This window comes from Chiloscyllium plagiosum, unplaced genomic scaffold (assembly GCF_037043375.1).
Source record: "Chiloscyllium plagiosum isolate Xiang-an unplaced genomic scaffold, Cpla_swu_hap1 HiC_scaffold_31, whole genome shotgun sequence".
NCBI lineage: Eukaryota > Metazoa > Chordata > Chondrichthyes > Orectolobiformes > Hemiscylliidae > Chiloscyllium > Chiloscyllium plagiosum.
Window position 1 is genome coordinate 64,619,885 of NW_028270169.1, and position 18,060 is coordinate 64,637,944.

At 42.3% G+C, this 18,060-nt stretch overlaps 1 protein-coding gene across 4 annotated transcripts in view; it reads right to left on the bottom strand.

Moving 5' to 3' along the window:
* Nucleotides 1–18,060, bottom strand: part of LOC122564238 (phosphorylase b kinase gamma catalytic chain, skeletal muscle/heart isoform-like) — a 160,993-nt gene that overhangs the window by 118,430 nt on the left and 24,503 nt on the right. For 3 of the 4 annotated variants that reach the window (XM_087977588.1, XM_087977585.1, XM_087977586.1), the window contains exons 3-4: nt 12,467–12,642; nt 2,828–2,882 (exon numbers count right to left, since the gene is read on the bottom strand). In XM_087977588.1, the coding sequence (XP_087833714.1) occupies nt 2,828–2,882; nt 12,467–12,642 (231 nt within the window). Of the gene's footprint in view, nt 1–2,827; nt 2,883–12,462; nt 12,643–18,060 lie in introns of all 4 variants that reach the window. The other variant, XM_087977587.1, reaches the window with a different exon arrangement.

Sequence of the window (18,060 nt, forward strand, 5' to 3'; positions counted from 1 at the left end):
TTTCGCCTAGTATCTGTGTTTGCTCAGCTGACTCTTTCCATTTGGGTGGCATGGTGGCTCAGTGGTTAGCACTGCTGCCTCACAGCACCAGGTCCTAGGTTTGATTCCAACCTCGGGCAACTGTCTGTGTGGAGTTTGCACATTCTCCCCGTGTCTGCGTGGGTTTTCTCCGGGTGCTCCGGTTTCCTCCCACAGTCCAAAGATGTGCAGGTCAGGTGAATTGGCCATGCTAAATTGCCCATAGTGTTAGGTGCATTAGTCAGAGGGGAGTGGGTCTGGGTGGGTTACTCTTCGGAGGGTCGGTGTGGACTTGTTGGGCCGAAGGGCCTGTTCCCATACTGTAGGGAATCTAATCTTGTGGTCTGGCAGCCACTTTGTGCGTCAAGTGGCCAGCTTGTGTGTCCATGTGTCTAGTGTCGCCCTGCCCCGTGCTATCTCCCACTTCACCTGTGACTTTGCTTTCAAGGAACTATGAACGTGCACCACAAAGTCTCTTTGTTAGGCAACACTGCCAGGACCTTACCAATAAGTGTCTAAGTCCTGCCCTGATTGGCCCTACCAAAAAGCAGCACCTCACATTTATCTAAATTAAACTCCATTTGTCACTCCTCACCCCATTTGCACATCTGATCAAGATCCAGTTGTACACTAAAGTAACCTTCCTTGCTGTCCATTACACCATTGATTTTGTTGTCATCTGCAAACTTATTAACCATACCACCTATGATCACATCCAAATCATTTATATAAATGACAAAAAGCAGTGGACCCAGCATTGACCCTGGTCACAGGCCTCCAGCACGAAAAGCAGCCTTCCAGCATCACTCTCTGTCTCCTACCTTCGAATCCATTTTATATCCAGATGGTTAGTTCCCCCTATATTTCATGTGATCTGACCTTGCTGACCTATCTACCATGCGGAACCTTGTCAAACACCTTATTGAAGTCCACATAGACAATGTCCACTGCACTGCCTTCATCAATCTTCTTTGTCACTTCTTCAAAAAACTCAGTCAAGTTAGTGAGACTTAATTTCCCATGCACAAAGCTATGTTGACTATCTCTAATTATTCCTTGCTTTTTCAAATACATGTAAATTTGTGGGTGGCACAGTGGTTAGCACTGCTGCCTCACAGCGCCAGAGACCCGGGTTCAATTCCCACCTCAGGTGACTCTCTGTGTGGAGTTTGCACATTCTCCCCATGTCTGCGTGGGTTTCCTCCGGGTGCTCCGGTTTCCTCCCACAGTCCAAAAATGTGCAGGTTAGGTGAATTGGCCATGTTAAATTGCCTGTAGTGTTAGGGGAATGGGTCTGGGTGGGTTTCGCTTCGGCGGGTCGGTGTGGACTTGTTGGGCCAAAGGGCCTGTTTCCACACTGTAAGTAACCTAATCTAATCTAATCCTGTCCCTCATAACCCCATCCAATAACATACCCACTGCTGATGTTGGTCTCACTGGTCTACAGTTCCAAGATTTTCCTTACCACCTTTCTTAAATAACAGCACCATGTAAGCCAATCTCAGTCTTCTGGCACCTCACCATGGCTAACAATGATACAAATATCTCAAGGTGTCCAGCAATCACTTCCCTAACTTCCCTCAAAGTTCTGGGGAACACCTAATCAGGTCCCAGGGATTTATCTAGCTTTACGTGTTTTAAGAGATCCTGCACCTCATCCTGTGTAATATGGACACTTTTCAAGATTTGTTACCCAAGTTCTCTAGCTTTCTCTTTCTCTGTAACTTCTCTGTAGCTGTAACACTATATTCTGCATTCTGTTCTGATGTACATACAATTTGCCTGGATAGCACGCATAACAATAGTTCTCATTGTATTTCACTACATGTCACAATAACAAATCAAATTAAAAAAACAGCAGGTTATTACAGAATACAGCTGTATTCAAAAATGCTTGCTGAGATTTAAGTGGAATAGCTATTCCTGGAGCTCAGTCAGACTTTCATAACGAGGACATATCGGTAACTACGCTAACAAAATCTTTATAAACTTCCCTCCTGTTCACTATTATTATTCTTTCTGTCCTTTAGTCAAATTTGCATCCATGCTATCACAGCTCTCTTAATCCCCTGAATTTCAAGTTAGCTCGGTCCTTTATTGGCACTTTATCAAACACTTTCAAATCTCTCCAAAACTTCCAAAATAACACAATCAAGTTAATCAACATGATTGGCCTTCAATAAATTTATGTTGGCTGTCATCTATTAATATGTTGGCTGTCATCTATTAATATTTACTAAAAATGTTGTCCTGGATTATCATTTCAAAGTTTCCCAAAGTCACCATTAGATTGATTGACCTGCAGCTACGATATTAACAGACCATTTTACTCAAGAAACAGAAACACTTGTAAACCTCCTGCCCTCTGGCTCCCACAGGGAGGTTTAGAATGCTGCAGCTAAAACCTTTCTTTCTTGTTTCATCATCCAAAGATACATCCCCTGCAGACCTAGTAACTTTTCTACCAACTTTTTTTAGTAGCTTCTCTTTATCTATCTTAACCAGCCCTATTTTTCCAACACCAACTCCATCATTGGCAGCAACCTCTCCTCCTTTCTCCTGTCTTCTTGGTTTTAGCTGCTGCTCTATGTCTTTCTGTCCATCTTATTTCCTTTATAATTTTTCTCTGTAAATTCTGTGTCATCTTTGTTCTCTATATATTATGACCCTTACATTTAACGTGAGGTTATTTTTACTGTTACATTTTCATCCCTTTTTTAGTGAGTTCTCGTTGAATGCTATACTTTTCCCCTCCTGATTTTGTGTCTTTAGAATGTGAACCATCTCCTTTTAATGCCTCCATACTTACAGATCAAACACCAGGAAGTAGAAGCTTGATGATTCATAACAATCATTTAGTGAAACTGTAACAGAAAAGAACAATTGTGTAACTCACCAATTCCATTTATTGAGAAACAAAATACTGAAGATGCTGGAAATCTAAATTCTGTCAGTTATAGAGGAGTCAACAAAGACCCTGCCTAACGTGATGAGAATTCTCAGCACTTTGTTTTTCGTACTGATTTTCCTTCTTTGCTCCTGAAATCTCCTTGGATTATGACAATCTGCAGCTCAGACACAAATTGCAATAGCTGCTGCCAACACGAACTTCCTCTTCAGTCCCACTGATTGTAGCAAGGTTGAGATTGTGAACTTGCCCTCATACTCTCCGAGACTGCAGGGCATTCACTGGCACTCAGACAAGCTTGTTTATTGCTCTCAATTCAAAGACCTAATGTAATGCCTCCTAGGGTATTTAAAAGAGTTGCTACAAAGATGCACTTGTAGTGATCTTCCAAGAATCCTTACATTCTGGAAATGTTCTGGACAATTGGAAAAGTGCCAATGTAATACATTTGAAAAGAGAATGAGACAGAAAACAGGAAATTATAGGCTTAACATTAAAATTGGGAATAATTTAGAGTCTATTATAATGGATTTTATAGCACAGCATTTAGAAATGCATAATATAATCAAGCAGGGTCAGCATGGCTTGACAAAGGGGAAATCATGCCTAACAAATTTATTAAAATTCCTTGAGGTAACAAGAAGGCTAGATGAAGGGGAAGCAGTGAATGCAATGTATCTGAATGTTCAGAAAGCATAAGGTAAAAGGTACCATGTGTTAGACTCCTTAATAAGAGCCTGGTGTTGGAGTTGGTGTATTATCATGGATAGAAGATTGACTAACCAATAGAAGACAGAGAGTTAGAATAAGGGGAGCACTTTCAGGCTGGCAACATATAACCAGTGGCATGCCACAGTGATCAATATTAGCAGAGGGATTGAATTCAAGAGTCGTGAAGTGATGTTGCAACTGTACAGGACTTTGGTTAGGCCACATTTGGAGTACTGTGTGCAGTTCTGGTCACCTCACTTTAGGAAAGATGTGGAAGCTTTGGAGAGGGTGCAGAGAAGATTTACCAAGATGTTGCCTGGAATGGACAATAGGTCGTACGAGGATAGGTTGAGAGTGCTAGGCCTTTTCTCATTGGAACGGCGAAGGATGAGGGGTGACTTGATAGAGGTTTATAAGATGATCAGAGGAATAGATAGAGTAGACAGTCAGAAACTTTTTCCCTGGGTACAACAGAGTGTTACAAGGGGACATAAATTTAAGGTGAAGGGTGGAAGGTATAGGGGAGATGTCAGGGGTGGGTTCTTTACCCAGAGAGTAGTGGGGGCATGGAATGCGCTGCCTGTGGGAGTGGTAGAGTCAGAATCTTTGGTGACTTTTAAGCGGCAATTGGATAGGTACATGGATGGGTGCTTAAGCTAGGACAAATGTTCGGCACAACATCGTGGGCCGAAGGGTCTGTTCTGTGCTGTATTGTTCTATGTTCTATGTTCTAATATTGGGGCCACAATTATTTCCAATATATAAATGACTAGCTATGAGGAAAATAAATGCATTAAGACCAAATTTACAGATGATACCAAAGGCAAGTGATGAGGATCATACAAAAAAGACTGCAGAGGAATATACACATTAATCATGTAGAAAATAAAATGCAAAAATGTTTGACAGGAAGAACAGAGAAGCTGAATATTATTCAAATGGAAAAAGATGACAGATAGTTGCAGCACTGAGGTATTTGGTGTCCTTGAGCATGAATCACAAAACGTGATCATTCAGGTTTAGCATGAAGGCAAAGGAAATGTTGGATTTTATTTCAATGGGAATAGCTCAAAGGATGTTGTTAAACTAGAGATGATGCTGAAAATATTTACCAGGATGTTGCCAGGATTAGAGGGATTGACTTACATGGATTGTCTGAAGAGGCTGAGGCTTTCTGCCTTGGAGCATCGGAGGTTGAAGCGGTGACCTAATGGAGGCTTATAAAGTCATGACAGGCATGGATACGATGAATAGCCTAGGTCTTTTTCCGAGGGTGGAGTCGTCCAAAACTAGAGGGAATAGGTTTAAGTAAGAGGGGAAAGATTTTAAAAGGACCTGAGAGGCAACTTTTGCACACTGAGGACGGTGCGTGTATGGAAGGAGCTGCCAGAGGAAGTGGTGGAGGCTGCTACAATTACAACATTTAAAAGGCATCTGGATGGGTATATGATTAGGAAGGATTTAGAGGAATATGGGCCAGATGCTGGCAAATGGGACTAGGGTCAGATTGGGATGTCTAGTTGACACAAATGAGTTGGACAACTCTGTGACTCTACACAAAACACTTGCCAAACTATAACTGGACTATTGTGAACTGTTTTGGTTCCCTTGACTAACTAAAAATATGCATGACTTGGAGACCTTCCTGAGAAGGTTCATTCGGCTGGATTTGGAGGGACTGTCTTATGAGAAGAGGTTGTGTAGGTTCGGCCTGTACTCATTAGAGTTTAGAAGAATGAGAAATGGCTTTATTGAAACATACAATATTCTTATGGGACTTGACAGGGTAGATGTGGCGAGGTTCTTTCCCCTTGAGGGACAGTCCAGGACCAAAGATCACAATCTCATAAAATAAAATCCCCACTTAAAACAGAGTTGAAGAAGAATTTCTTCTCTCAGAGCAGGCAGAATCTGTGGAATTCTTTATTGCAGAGGGTTTTAGAGGCTAGAACATAAGGGAATCAAGGGCTATGAGGAAAGACGGGAACATGGAGTTGAGGATAATCAGATCAGCCATGGTTTTACTGAATACTGGACACAGACTCAGTGGGCTGGCTGACTTGCTTCTGCTCTGATGTCATATGGTCTAAAAGCAGTTCCAACGTTTAGGCATTCACCTTTCACAATGAAGTCTACTTATTTTGTGGGTTTAAATTCCCTTGATGTCATGTATACTGAGCTGCAGAACTAGAAGGGATTTTTCATCCTTTACTCAATCACAATGGAAATTATGATGAAAGGAACTGTAAAGGTAAACATTTTATAGATTATTTGTCAGTTTCCTGCTATTTCAATGTAATTTTTCAGTTGTAATACCCATTATATATAAACCTATGCTTAGCTTTGGAAGATGCAGGATTTCCCCACTGTGTCTGCAGCATCATCAGCATTTATCAGTCATAGAAATTAAGGCATGTTTGGATCACTGGATGCAATTTCTAACAAGGAGTTCTGACATAAAAACATTGCTGGTTGGGTAACATTTGTTGCTCAACCCTAATTGCCCTGGAGAAAATGGTAGTGAGCCACCATCTTGAACCACTGCAGCCCATGTGGTGAAGGGATACCCATTATGCTTTTAGTGAGGGAATTGGAGGATTCTTCCAATGCATCTGCTGACTTTGTCCTACTTGTTATAGATTTGGAAGGTGCTGTCAAAGGTGCCTTGGTGAATTTCTGCATTGCGTCTTGTAGATGGTACACATTATTGCTATTGGAGGGAAGGAGTGAATGTTGAATGTGTTGGATGTAAGGTCAATCAAGCGGGCTGTTTTTTCTTGGATGGAATCTTCTTGAATGTTGCTAGAGCTACACCCAACCAGGAAACTGAAGAATATTCCATCACACTTGCGTTTGGAGATCTGAGGCAGGCTTTGGAGAGTCAAGAGTGAGTTACCCACTTTGTAAGTACTCTGATCTGGTTTACAGCCGAAGTATAGCTTGATAAGAGTAACGCCTGGGATGCTGATTGTGGGGGATTCAGCCAATGATAATACCATTGAATGTCAAGTTGTACTGGTTAGGTTTTCACTTGTTGGAGATGGCCATTTTCTGGCACTTATGAATGTTACCTGGTACTTATTAACTCAAGCCTGGATGCAGTCCAGGTCATGCTGCATATGCAGATGGACTGTTGAGGAGCTCCAAATGGCATTTAACAAGAAAAATACCATCTCTTTCTGCATAGTCTGTTGAGCTGTAAGAATTTTATATATTTCAATGAGATGTCCTCAAATTTTCTAAACTCCAGTCAATACAGATCCAATCTCTCCTCGTATGACAAATCTGCCAACCCAGGAATCAGTCTCATTAGATTAGATTACTTACAGTGTGGAAACAGGCCCTTCAGCCCAATAAGTCCACACCGACCCGCCACAGCGCAACCCACCCAGACCTATTCTTCTACATTTACCCCTTCACCTAACACTACGGGCAATTTAGCACAGCCAATTCACTTAACCTGCACATTTTTGGATTGTGGAGGAAACCAGAGCACCCGGAGGAAATCCACGCAGACACGGGGAGAATGTGCAAACTCCACACAGAGAGTCGCCTGAGGCGGGAATTGAACCCGGGTCTTTGGCGCTGTGAGGCAGCAGTGCTAACCACTGTGCCACTGTAGCAACCTGGTAGCAACTAATTACAAGTTGCATTGATGTGACAGGCATTGTTATAGAGACTTTAAGGATTCCTTTCAGATCCTATATCCTTTTGCCTGCAATTGCATAATCTAACATAGTAGCTATTTCTTAATACAACTGTCTGTGCGGAGTTTGCACATTCTTGCTGTGCCTGCGTGAATTTCGCCAGGTGTTCCAGTTTCCTCGCACAGTCCAACGATGTGTATGTTAGGTGAACTGGCCATGCCAAATTGCCCATGGTGTTCAGGGATGTATAGTTTAGTTGGGTTAGCCATGGGGAATGCAGGGTTACAGGGAAAGGGGTTGAGGATTGGGTCTGGCTGGGATGCTCTTCAGAGGGTCGGTGTGAACTTGCTAGGTCAAATAACCTGCTTCCACATTGTAGGTTTTCTAATAAAAAAATATGATTAACCCTATCAGACCCGAAAATCCTCCAGGGTGAAACACCGACAGTAATACAATGATACCCTTGGACTGAGATGATTGGCCTCCAACAACCAGTTTCCAACAAACAGGGGCGGCACGGTGGCACAGTGGTTAGCACTGCTGCCTCACAGCGCCAGAGACCCTGGTTCAATTCCCGCCTCAGGCGACTGACTGTGTGGAGTTTGCACGTTCTCCCCGTGTCTGCGTGGGTTTCCTCCGGGTGCTTCGGTTTCCTCCCACCATCCAAAGATGTGCAGGGTCAGGTGAATTGGCCATACTAAATTGCCCATAGTGTTAGGTAAGGGGTAAATGTAGGGGCATGGGTGGGTTTCGCTTCGGCGGGTCGGTGTGGACTTGTTGGGCCGAAGGGCCTGTTTCCACACTGTAATCTAATCTAATCTAAAAAATCTTCTCCTTGATTCCCATTGACTTCAGGTGCACTGTGGCTCTTTGATGAATTTCCTCAACTAGATGGCAGAGTCCAAATGTCTCTACACTCTCCATGGGTAGATCATGAAAATCTTTTTCCCATGGCAAACATATCTAAGATCAGAGGGCATACGTTTAAAGTGAAGGGTAAGTAGTTTAGAGAGGATCTCGGGAATGTTTTTATTAAAATAAAAGATGCTGCTTAAGAGGGTGTGGAGACAAATATTCTCACAACATTTAATAAGCATCTGACGAGCACATAAAATATCAGGGCATAGTAAACTATGGAGCAAGTGCAGGTAAACGGGATTAGCATAGTTTTGTGTTTGTTGGTTGGTATAGACATGGTTGGTCAAAGGGCTTACTTCTATGGTGTATGATTCTATGACTCTAAAATGTGTTAGGATAAATTTTTGACAAATGTCTTTGATCATGGGCAGAAAAAAAACTCTCTTCCAGAATTGTATTTGTTTCCTTTATCCCTACTCTTTATGTTTAAATTGGTTCACAAGTCTGTCTATACCTTTAGAATTAAACTGAAATATGTAACTCTGCTAAGAGCTAGGACTGGCTCCAGAACTGGCTGCACCTATTCTAGCATCAATCTATTCTAGTATAGCCACAATCTAACCAACAGTGTGGAAAATACACAAAAAAATGTATAATTTCGATCAATGCTGACATCAAGGGCAGTTCACTCCCTTCACTTCTGGAATTCAGCTCTTTTGTCCATGTTTGAACCAATGTAACAAGGTCAGGAGCTGAGTGGCCCTGGGTGGAACCCAAACTGAGCATCACTGAGCAGGTTATTGCTGAGCAGCTGCTACTTGATAGCACTATTGATGACACCTTCCATCACTTCTGCTTGAATTGAAGTTGTTCTGTTTTCTGTGGTCGTATCTGGGCAATTGTCCCCACTGTCAGATAGACGTCAATATTGTAGCGGAACTGGAATAGCTTGGCTAAGGTCATAGCTGATTCTGAGATCAATGCTAGGTTTCAGCCAAAGCTATACTTTTTAATTCAATTTTAGCAGCATGTGTGTGTTTGTGAAGTTGCAGAGTAAAAATGACAGAGAATTGTGAGAAAGGAAACAAATACAACTCTGGGAAGAAACAGAAGTTTTGTTCCTTGAGCAAAAAGCCGTGTCAAAAATTTGATGAAATAGATTTTAGTTGAGGAAATCCACGATGTAATGTAAAAGCACTGATGTATTCAACAAATTATAAGTAACTGGAACAGCTGGATGGAAAGGAATTGAGTGGATGTGGATTGACGTGGAGAATAAAGACTGGCAGCAGTGAAGCAAATTGTTCATGTCTATGTCATAGAAATTTAAAGAAGGCGTTCATAATTAAACAGAACATCATGTTCAACCCAGTGTAATTCTGTTGTTTTGTATCTGATCAAAAAAGTTGCTATTCCTAAAGTAACAATTCTATCTGAATTTTATCCAGTAACATCGTATGTGTGCAAGTGTTTTTTATTATTAATTTGTAAGGTTTGGGTATCACTGGCTGGCCAGCATTTATTAGGAGAAACTGAGTACTGCAGATGCTGGAGATCAGAGTCGAGAGTGTGATGCTAGAGAAGCACAGCCGGTCAGGCAGCATCGAGGAGCAGGAGAATCAATGTTTCAGGCATATGCCCTTCATCAGGAATGAGCATTTATTGCCAGCATTTATTGTTCATCCCTAGTTGTCCTTGAGAAGGCGCAGCTGAACTGCCTCCTTGAATCCCTGCAGTCCATGTGCTGAAGGTAGCTCCACAATGCCATTTGGGAGGGAATCCCAGTTTAAAGTTAAAAAGTTAAATGTTAAAAGCTCCATTGTTATTTCAGTTGTTTTTCTGACCTGTTAGTCTTTTCTCAGTTATTGAGATTGACATTCTCTCTGCTGGGAATATCTCATATTATAATGTACATAACTTCATTAATGTCCAATCTTTTGATTATTCTTCTGATGTCCTGTTTAGGGTTCATGTGTTAGGGCAGGTTGTATAAGTGATGCTTGTGTTTCTATGATCTAATGCTGGTGTTTAAGATTAAATTACTGAAGAGGATGATAGGGTTGCTCTTGTCCATTTGAAGAGACATTTCAACATGATTTTTAAAATTCATTCACAGGATGAGGCTATCGCTAGCTAGGCCAGCATTTAGGGATATGGAGCACGTGCATGCAGATGGGTTTATTTTAGAATGGCATCATGGTCAGCACAGACCTGGTGGGCCGAGGGGCCTGTTTCTGGTGCTGTACTGTCTATGTTATGTTCTATGAATGACAGAGGTGGAATGGTACTATTTTTTGACTAAGTCGAAGTTGCATCAATTTTGGTGAGTATTTCTCGCCACAAAACCAAACAGGTTGTATCTTACCAAAGTCACTACTTTACTTCCATCCATTTTATCACACAAAGTGTTCCTGGAGTAACTTACCACTTACTGGTGATCCTGAAATTAGCCAGGTACACCTGGTACTAATGCCATCTTGAAAAACCTGTTGTGCACCTGGACAAGTACTGTCAGTTTGAAGCTGTTCTACACAGATCCTGATATGTGCTCCAGATCGTGGCAGATACCGGGAAATCCATACCCTACTTTGTGCGCATGTGCCTGCAGGCCCTGTTGAACAGGGTTTTGCAGAAGTGGGACATCTTTTCCCCCCAACACCAGCAGAGAAGCTACAATACCAGACCACACTAGCCTAGCCCAAGTATGGTTCTCAGGTCAGTGCTGTCTTAGCCATTGGGAGGATTGTACAGCCCTGTAGGAAGAAGATCAATGACCAACTCCAGTCTGTCAGTCTAAGTGTCATCATCTTTTCTCTGAAACTTCATACTTACTCCAACTCCCACCAACTCTCATGTCCTACCACTCAGATGTCTGCTACATCTTCCTCCCCTCACCCATGCTGAAATACAACACCATTGACTTGCATTAATCATGCTAGTTTCTCCCTTGATTTAATTTTAACTTTCTATCACCTCTAATACTTAATCCTCTTTTCAAGTACATATGGTGCAGCTCTCCCCCACTCCTGGGGAACCAGAGTTGATCTGATAGTTGGGTGGTAATGATACAGTGGTGGATATGCAAGTCATGAGGTTATATAATGTGCTTGAATATAATTTTGCTGCTTCTGAAGGCCCATAATGCATCATGGATTTTTAAAATTCATTCACAGGATGAGGCTATCGCTGGCTAGGCCAGCATTTATTGCTCATCCCTAATTGCCCTGAGTTAAGTGTCAACCACATTAACTACCATTAAAGTACTGCAATTAAGAATCTGATCATGACCATGAAACCATTGTCAATTGCCAGAAGCACCCCCCACCCAGCTGTTCACTCATGTCTTTTAGGGAAGGAAACTGCCATCCTTCCCTTGGCTGGCCTACAAGTGACTCCAGACCAACAGCAATGTTGTTAACTCTTAACTGCCCTCTGGGTAACCAGGAATGGCCAAAAAATTGCTGGCCTAGCCAGTGATGCCCTCATCCCATGAATAAATTTTTAAAAATCACTGCTGTGGATTTGGGGACACATGTAAGCAAGACCAGGTAAGGATGGCAATTCCTTCCCGAGTGAACATTTGTATACCAGATGAGTTTTTCTGTCAATCAACATGGTCATCATTAGGTTTATCATTCCACACGTTTTCATTGAATTCAAATTCCACCATTTGCCATGATTTGAACCTGGGAGTCATGAACAATACCTGAATTAACAGTCTGCCAATAATACCACAAGGCCATCACCTCCACAATCGTATGCCCCAAATTTAACCTGTTACCTCTATTTTTAAGCTGATCTATAGAACAAAATGGAATTTGTTCCAATTTGAAGATGGGATTTAATCACTTCAGGTGCTTCTACTGAGTCATTCTCAGTGAAGTTCTTGACTTAGAGTGCATTCTGTGCCCTTGTCACCCTCTGTGCTTCTTCTAAGTGTTGTTCAACATGGGGGCGTATTGATTTATCAGGTGAGGGGATGGGGTCGGGGCTATGTGGCAATCAGCAGGAGGCTTACTTGTCCATGTTTGACCTACAGGAGTCCAAAATGAATGTTTGAACTTCAAGGGCCACTCCCATCCGACTATATGCCATCTTTGCTGGGTCTCTCCGGGTGATGAATTATGTCATATTGGCTGACGGACATGATTTTGAGTGTAACTATGTCACAGTTTTGCTTACTATTCTGTGGACAGCTCTCAAACTTTGGCACTTGTCCCCAGATGAAAATGCGTGCAACATCTGCTGTTTATGATCATGGCTTGTACTCAATTCTTCAATTGTTGTTCTATTATTTTAGATTTAGCCTGGATGACTTACTCACTTATATGTTGGTGCCCTGAGACCTGCTTGAGGATGCTGATTTCCTGTGCAGTAGATGTACAAATCTCTTCCAATTCCTCTGGAGTCAGATGCTCAGATGTAATGTCAATAATCTTTACAGCATATTCTATTTCTGTCTTCCTCTCGATACAGCGCCTGACAATACTGCTAACACCCCTGGGAAGAGATGGAAAAGAACAGTAAATAAACTCCAGATTGACTTAGTTCAAGTTTTTAACTGAGGGCTCACAGTAATTGTGTGAATCTGTGGATGGACTAGATCAAGAACTGCCGAAGTAGAGAAAGCAGGAGAATAAAATTGAGAAGCATATCAACCATAATTAAATTTCAGAGCAGACTCAATGAGCTGAATACCCTAATTCTGCTCTTATATCGTATAATCTTATGGTCAACTTCTGTCTTATTCTGTTGTAGTAATTCAAACAGAGTAAAAGAGTAAGTGATTCAAAATACACTTGCTTCACACTCCCAACCCCCTGCACAAATGGGATTGTTTACTCTTCACATATCTTGAGGATTTTTTCAAAGGAAAGTTATGTTTTATTTTTCAGTGTTTAGTCCATTTCTTCTGGATAATTTAACATTGAGCAACAGGATAATGCCCTAAATCACAAAGTAGCCTTTTGAATCAGTTCCAGTTGATTTGAACACTTTTTGCATCCATTAGGGACCTATCAGGGTGGGCATCTGAATGACTTTTCTCCTTCCTGCATCACAGCAGCAAGGCCAGTAACATCCCTGATTCTCAACCTGGTTTGCGTCAAATACTTTGGCAGAAGCTGGACACATCTGGCTTGTTATGACACTGGAGACTGCTCCAATTCTCACTGAAGCAATAAAGGAAAGAACTGCAAATGACCTTTTGAAACAATGTGACTGAGAAGTATATGAGAAATGAGCAAAGCAGGAGTGTGGGGAAAAATATTAGAAAACTCATTGTTAATTGCAGATTTTAAATTTTAATTTGAAGATCAAAGTTTGTGAGAAGATTTGTAGCTCAGGTGCTCATTGTTGTGGTTCTGTTTGCTGAGCTGGGAATTTGTGTTGCAGACGTTTCGTCCCCTGTCTAGGTGACATCCTCAGTGCTTGGGAGCCTCTTGTGAAGCACTTCTGTGTTGTTTCCTCCGGCATTTATAGTGGTTTGTCTCTGCCGCTTCCGGTTGTCAGTTCCAGCTGTCCGCTGCAGTGGCCGTTATATTGGGTCCAGGTCGATGTGTTTGTTGATAGAATCTGTGGGTGAGTGCCATGCTTCTAGGAATTCCCTGGCTGTTCTCTGTTTGGTTTGTCCTAGTGTTGTCCCAGTCGAACTCATGTTGCTTGTCATCTGTGTGTGTGGCTACTAAGGATAGCTGGTCGTGTTATTTCGTGGCTAGTTGGTGTTCATGGATATGGATCATTAGCTGTCTTCCTGTTTATCCTATGTAGTGCTTTGTGCAGTCCATGCATGGGACTTTGTACACTACATTGGTTTTGCTCATACTGGGTATCAGGTCCTTCATTCTGGTGAGTTGTTGTCTGAGAGTGGCTGTTGGTTTGTGTGCTGTTATGAGTCCTAGTGGTTGTAGTAGTCTGGCTGTCAGTTCAGAAATATTCTTGACGGAATGAGGAAATGCCACAACCCAAAGGACTAGTCATGTTACCATACATCAAGAACATTTCTGAACTGACAGCCAGATTACTACGACCACTAGGACTCATAACAGCACACAAACCAACAGCCACTCTCAGACAACAACTCACCAGGACAAAGGACCCGATACCTAGCATGAGCAAAACCAACGTAGTGTACAAAATCCCATGCAAGGACTGCACAAAACACTACATAGGACAAACAGGAAGACAGCTAACGATCCGTATCCATGAACACCAACTAGCCACGAAACGACACGACCAGCTATCCTTAGTAGCCACACACACAGATGACAAGCAACATGAGTTCGACTGGGACAACACTAATATTATAGGACAAGCCAAACAGAGAACAGCCAGGGAATTCCTAGAGGCATGGCACTCATCCACAGATTCTATCAACAAACACATCGACCTGGACCCAATATACCGGCTACTGCAGCGGTCAGCTGGAACGGACAACTGGAAGCGGCAGAGACAAACCACTATAAATGCCGGAGGAAACACCACAGAAGTGCTTCACAAGAGGCTCCCAAGCCCTGAGGATGTCACCTAGATAGGGGACGAAATGTCTGCATCACAAATTCCCAGCTCGGCGAACAGAACCACAACAGTTTGAAGATCACTGATTTTCCAATCTGTCCTCTATATTTTGATCTTCTGAAACACAGAACACAAAAAAGTACAGCACAGGAGCAGAACCTTCGAAATTAATCCCATTTGCCTGCATATGATCCATATCCCTCTACTTCGTGCCTGTTCATGTGTCCATCTAAATGTCTCTTAAATGTTGCTACTGTATCTGCTTCTGCGATCCAGGCACCGACTCCCTCAGTGTGATAAACCTTCCTCACATATTGCCTTCAAACTTATCCTTTCTCACCTTAAACCTATGTCTCCAAACATTTAACATTTCCACCCTGGGAAAAAGACTATATCTACCCTATGTACATTTTTTAGTGTCGCCTTTTTTTGCTTTATTCTATTCATTTAGTCAGTGGATTGGTGGTCAACATTTCACAAAATTAGAAAGTGTAAAGGTTCAGAAGAATGCTATTTAATTATTGCATCTGCATTGGCCATTCAAATGAGTATCATTACCTTGTGCCAATCTCACCTTTTTCCCCATATACGTACACATTATTTCTATTCAATTGTCCAATGCCCTATTGAATGCCTCAATTGGACTTGCTTCCACTACACTTCTAAGCAGTACATTTCACACCTAACTACTTGAAAATCTTTTTGCTCATTTCATACTTAGTCCACTTGCAAATCACTTTAAGTTTATTCCCTCTTTCTTTTTTTAAAATACATTTGTGGAAGGTAGGCATTGCTGGCTGGCCAGCATTTATTGCACGTCACCAGTTGCTCAGGAGAAGATGGTGGAGAACTGCCTTTTTGAATCGCTGCAATCCACTTGCTGTGGGTTGATTCACAATACCATTGGGGAGGGAATTTCAGGATTTTGACCCTACGGCACTGAAGGAACAGTGATTTGTTTCCAATTCAGGATAGTGAGTGGTTTGGAGGGGAACTTGAAGGTGGTGGTGTTCCCATGTATTGGCTGTCCTTGTCCTTCTACATGGAAGTGGTCATGGGTTTGAAAGGTGCTGTCTAAGGATCTTTGGTGAATTTCTGAAGTTCATATTGTAGATAGTATATGCTGCTGAGTATCAGTGGTGAAGGGACTGAACGATTGTGGATGTAGTGCCTATCAAGTGTGCTGCTTTTTGTCTTGTATGGTATCAAACTTCTTCAGAGTTATTGGAGCTGCACCCATCCAGGCAAGTGGGGAGTATTCCATCACACTCCTGACTTGAGCTTTGTACATGATGGACAGGCTTTGGGGAGTCAGAAGATGAATTACTTGCTGCAGTATTCCTAGCCACTGACCTGCTCTTGTCTCCACTGTGGAAAAAGTGAGGACTGCAGATGCTGGAAATCAGAGCTGAAAATGTGTTGCTGGAAAAGGGCAGCAGGTCGGGCAGCATCCAGGGAACAGAAGAATCGACGTTTCGAGCATGAGCCCTTCTTCAGGAAGAAGGGCTCATGCCCGAAACGTCAATTCTCCTGTTCCTTGGATGCTGCCTCACCTGCTGCGCTTTTCCAGCAACACATTTTCAGCTCTTGTCTCCACTGTGTTTATGTGGCACGTCCAGTTGAGCTTCTTGTCAATGATAACCCCCAGGATGTTGATATTGGGGGATTCAGTGATGCTAATACCATTGAATCATCAAGGGGCAGTGGCTAGATTGTCCGTTATTGGTGACAGTCTTAGCTTGGCATTTGTCTGGTGTGAATGCTCCTTCCCACTTGTCAACTCAAGCCTGGATATTGTGTCGACCTTGTTGCATTTGAACTTGAGGAGAAAGTGAGGTCTGCAGATGCTGGAGATCAGAGATGGAAATGTGTGGCTGGAAAAGCACAGCAGGTCAGGCAGCATCTAGGGAACAGGAGAATCGACGTTTCGGGCATTAGCTCCTGAAGAAGGGCTAATGCCCGAAACGTCGATTCTCCTGTTCCCTAGATGCTGCCTGACCTGCTGCGCTTTTCCAGCAACACATTTCCATCCCTGCATTTGAACTTGGACTGCTTCAGTATCTAGGAGTTGTGAATGTTGCTGAACATTGTGCAATTATTGGTGAGCATCCCCACTTCTGATCTTATGATGGAGGGCATGTCATTGATGAAACAGCTGAAAATGGTTAGGGATAGGACACTACCCTGATGGCTCCTGCAGAGCTGAGATGATGACTGACCTACAACAACCACAACCATCTTCCTATGTGCCAGGTTTGCCTTTCTTGATCCGTTTATGAGCAGTAACAGTTCCGCCCTATCCACTCAATCCAGCACACTCATAAGCCTGAAAATGTCTTCTCTCCAAGGAGAAAGTCCAAACTTCTTCACTCTATCCTCATAACTGAAATTTCTCATGCCTGGGATCACTCTTCCAAATTTTTTCTGCACTTTCCCCGATGCGATCACATCCTTGTGTTGCCCAGAACTGTACATAATGCTCCAGGGCAAGTCTAACAAGTGTCTTGTATACATTCAACATCATCTCCTTGCTTTTATACTCTGTACCCCTATTAATAAAGCCTATGCTTTATTATGCTTTATTAACTGCTCTCCTTACCTGATCTATGCACATAAACACCTATGTTCCTCTACTCCTGCAGCTCCTGCAGAATTGTACTACTTATTTTATATTGTATTTCAATGTTCTTCCTACCAATTTGCATCATCTCAAACTTTAACGTATTAAATCTTCTTCACTACCTATTTACCCACTGAACCAAATTATCATCTCATGGAGTTTTGCATTGACTTCTTCACAATTTAGAGATGGAAATGTGTTGCTGGAAAAGCGCAGCAGGTCAGGCAGCATCTAGGGAACAGGAGAATCGACGTTTCGGGCATTAGCCCTTCTTCAGGCTAATGCCCGAAACGTCGATTCTCCTGTTCCCTAGATGCTGCCTGACCTGCTGCGCTTTTCCAGCAACACATTTCCATCTCTGATCTCCAGCATCTGCAGACCTCACTTTCTCCTTCTTCACAATTTAGACTTCTTCCAGGTTTCATGTCATCTGCAACTTTGAAATTTTCCCCTGCACATCAAGATCTAGACTATTAAATCATATCAAGAAAAACAAGAGTTCCAATAACAAGTTTGGGGAAATCCACTATAAACCTTCCTCCAGCTCAAAAAATATCCACTGTGTTTCCTGTCATTCAGACAATTTTGTATGCACATTGCTACTGGCCCTTTTATACCATTACCTTTCCTGACAAGGCTGTTGTGCAGCATAATATCAAATGTTTGGAAGTCCATGTATACGACATCAACAGTGTTACCCTCATTGAGCCATCCTGTTACCTCCTCAAAAACTTCAGCAAGTCAGTTAAACATGATTTCCTTTAGAAATACATGCTGACACT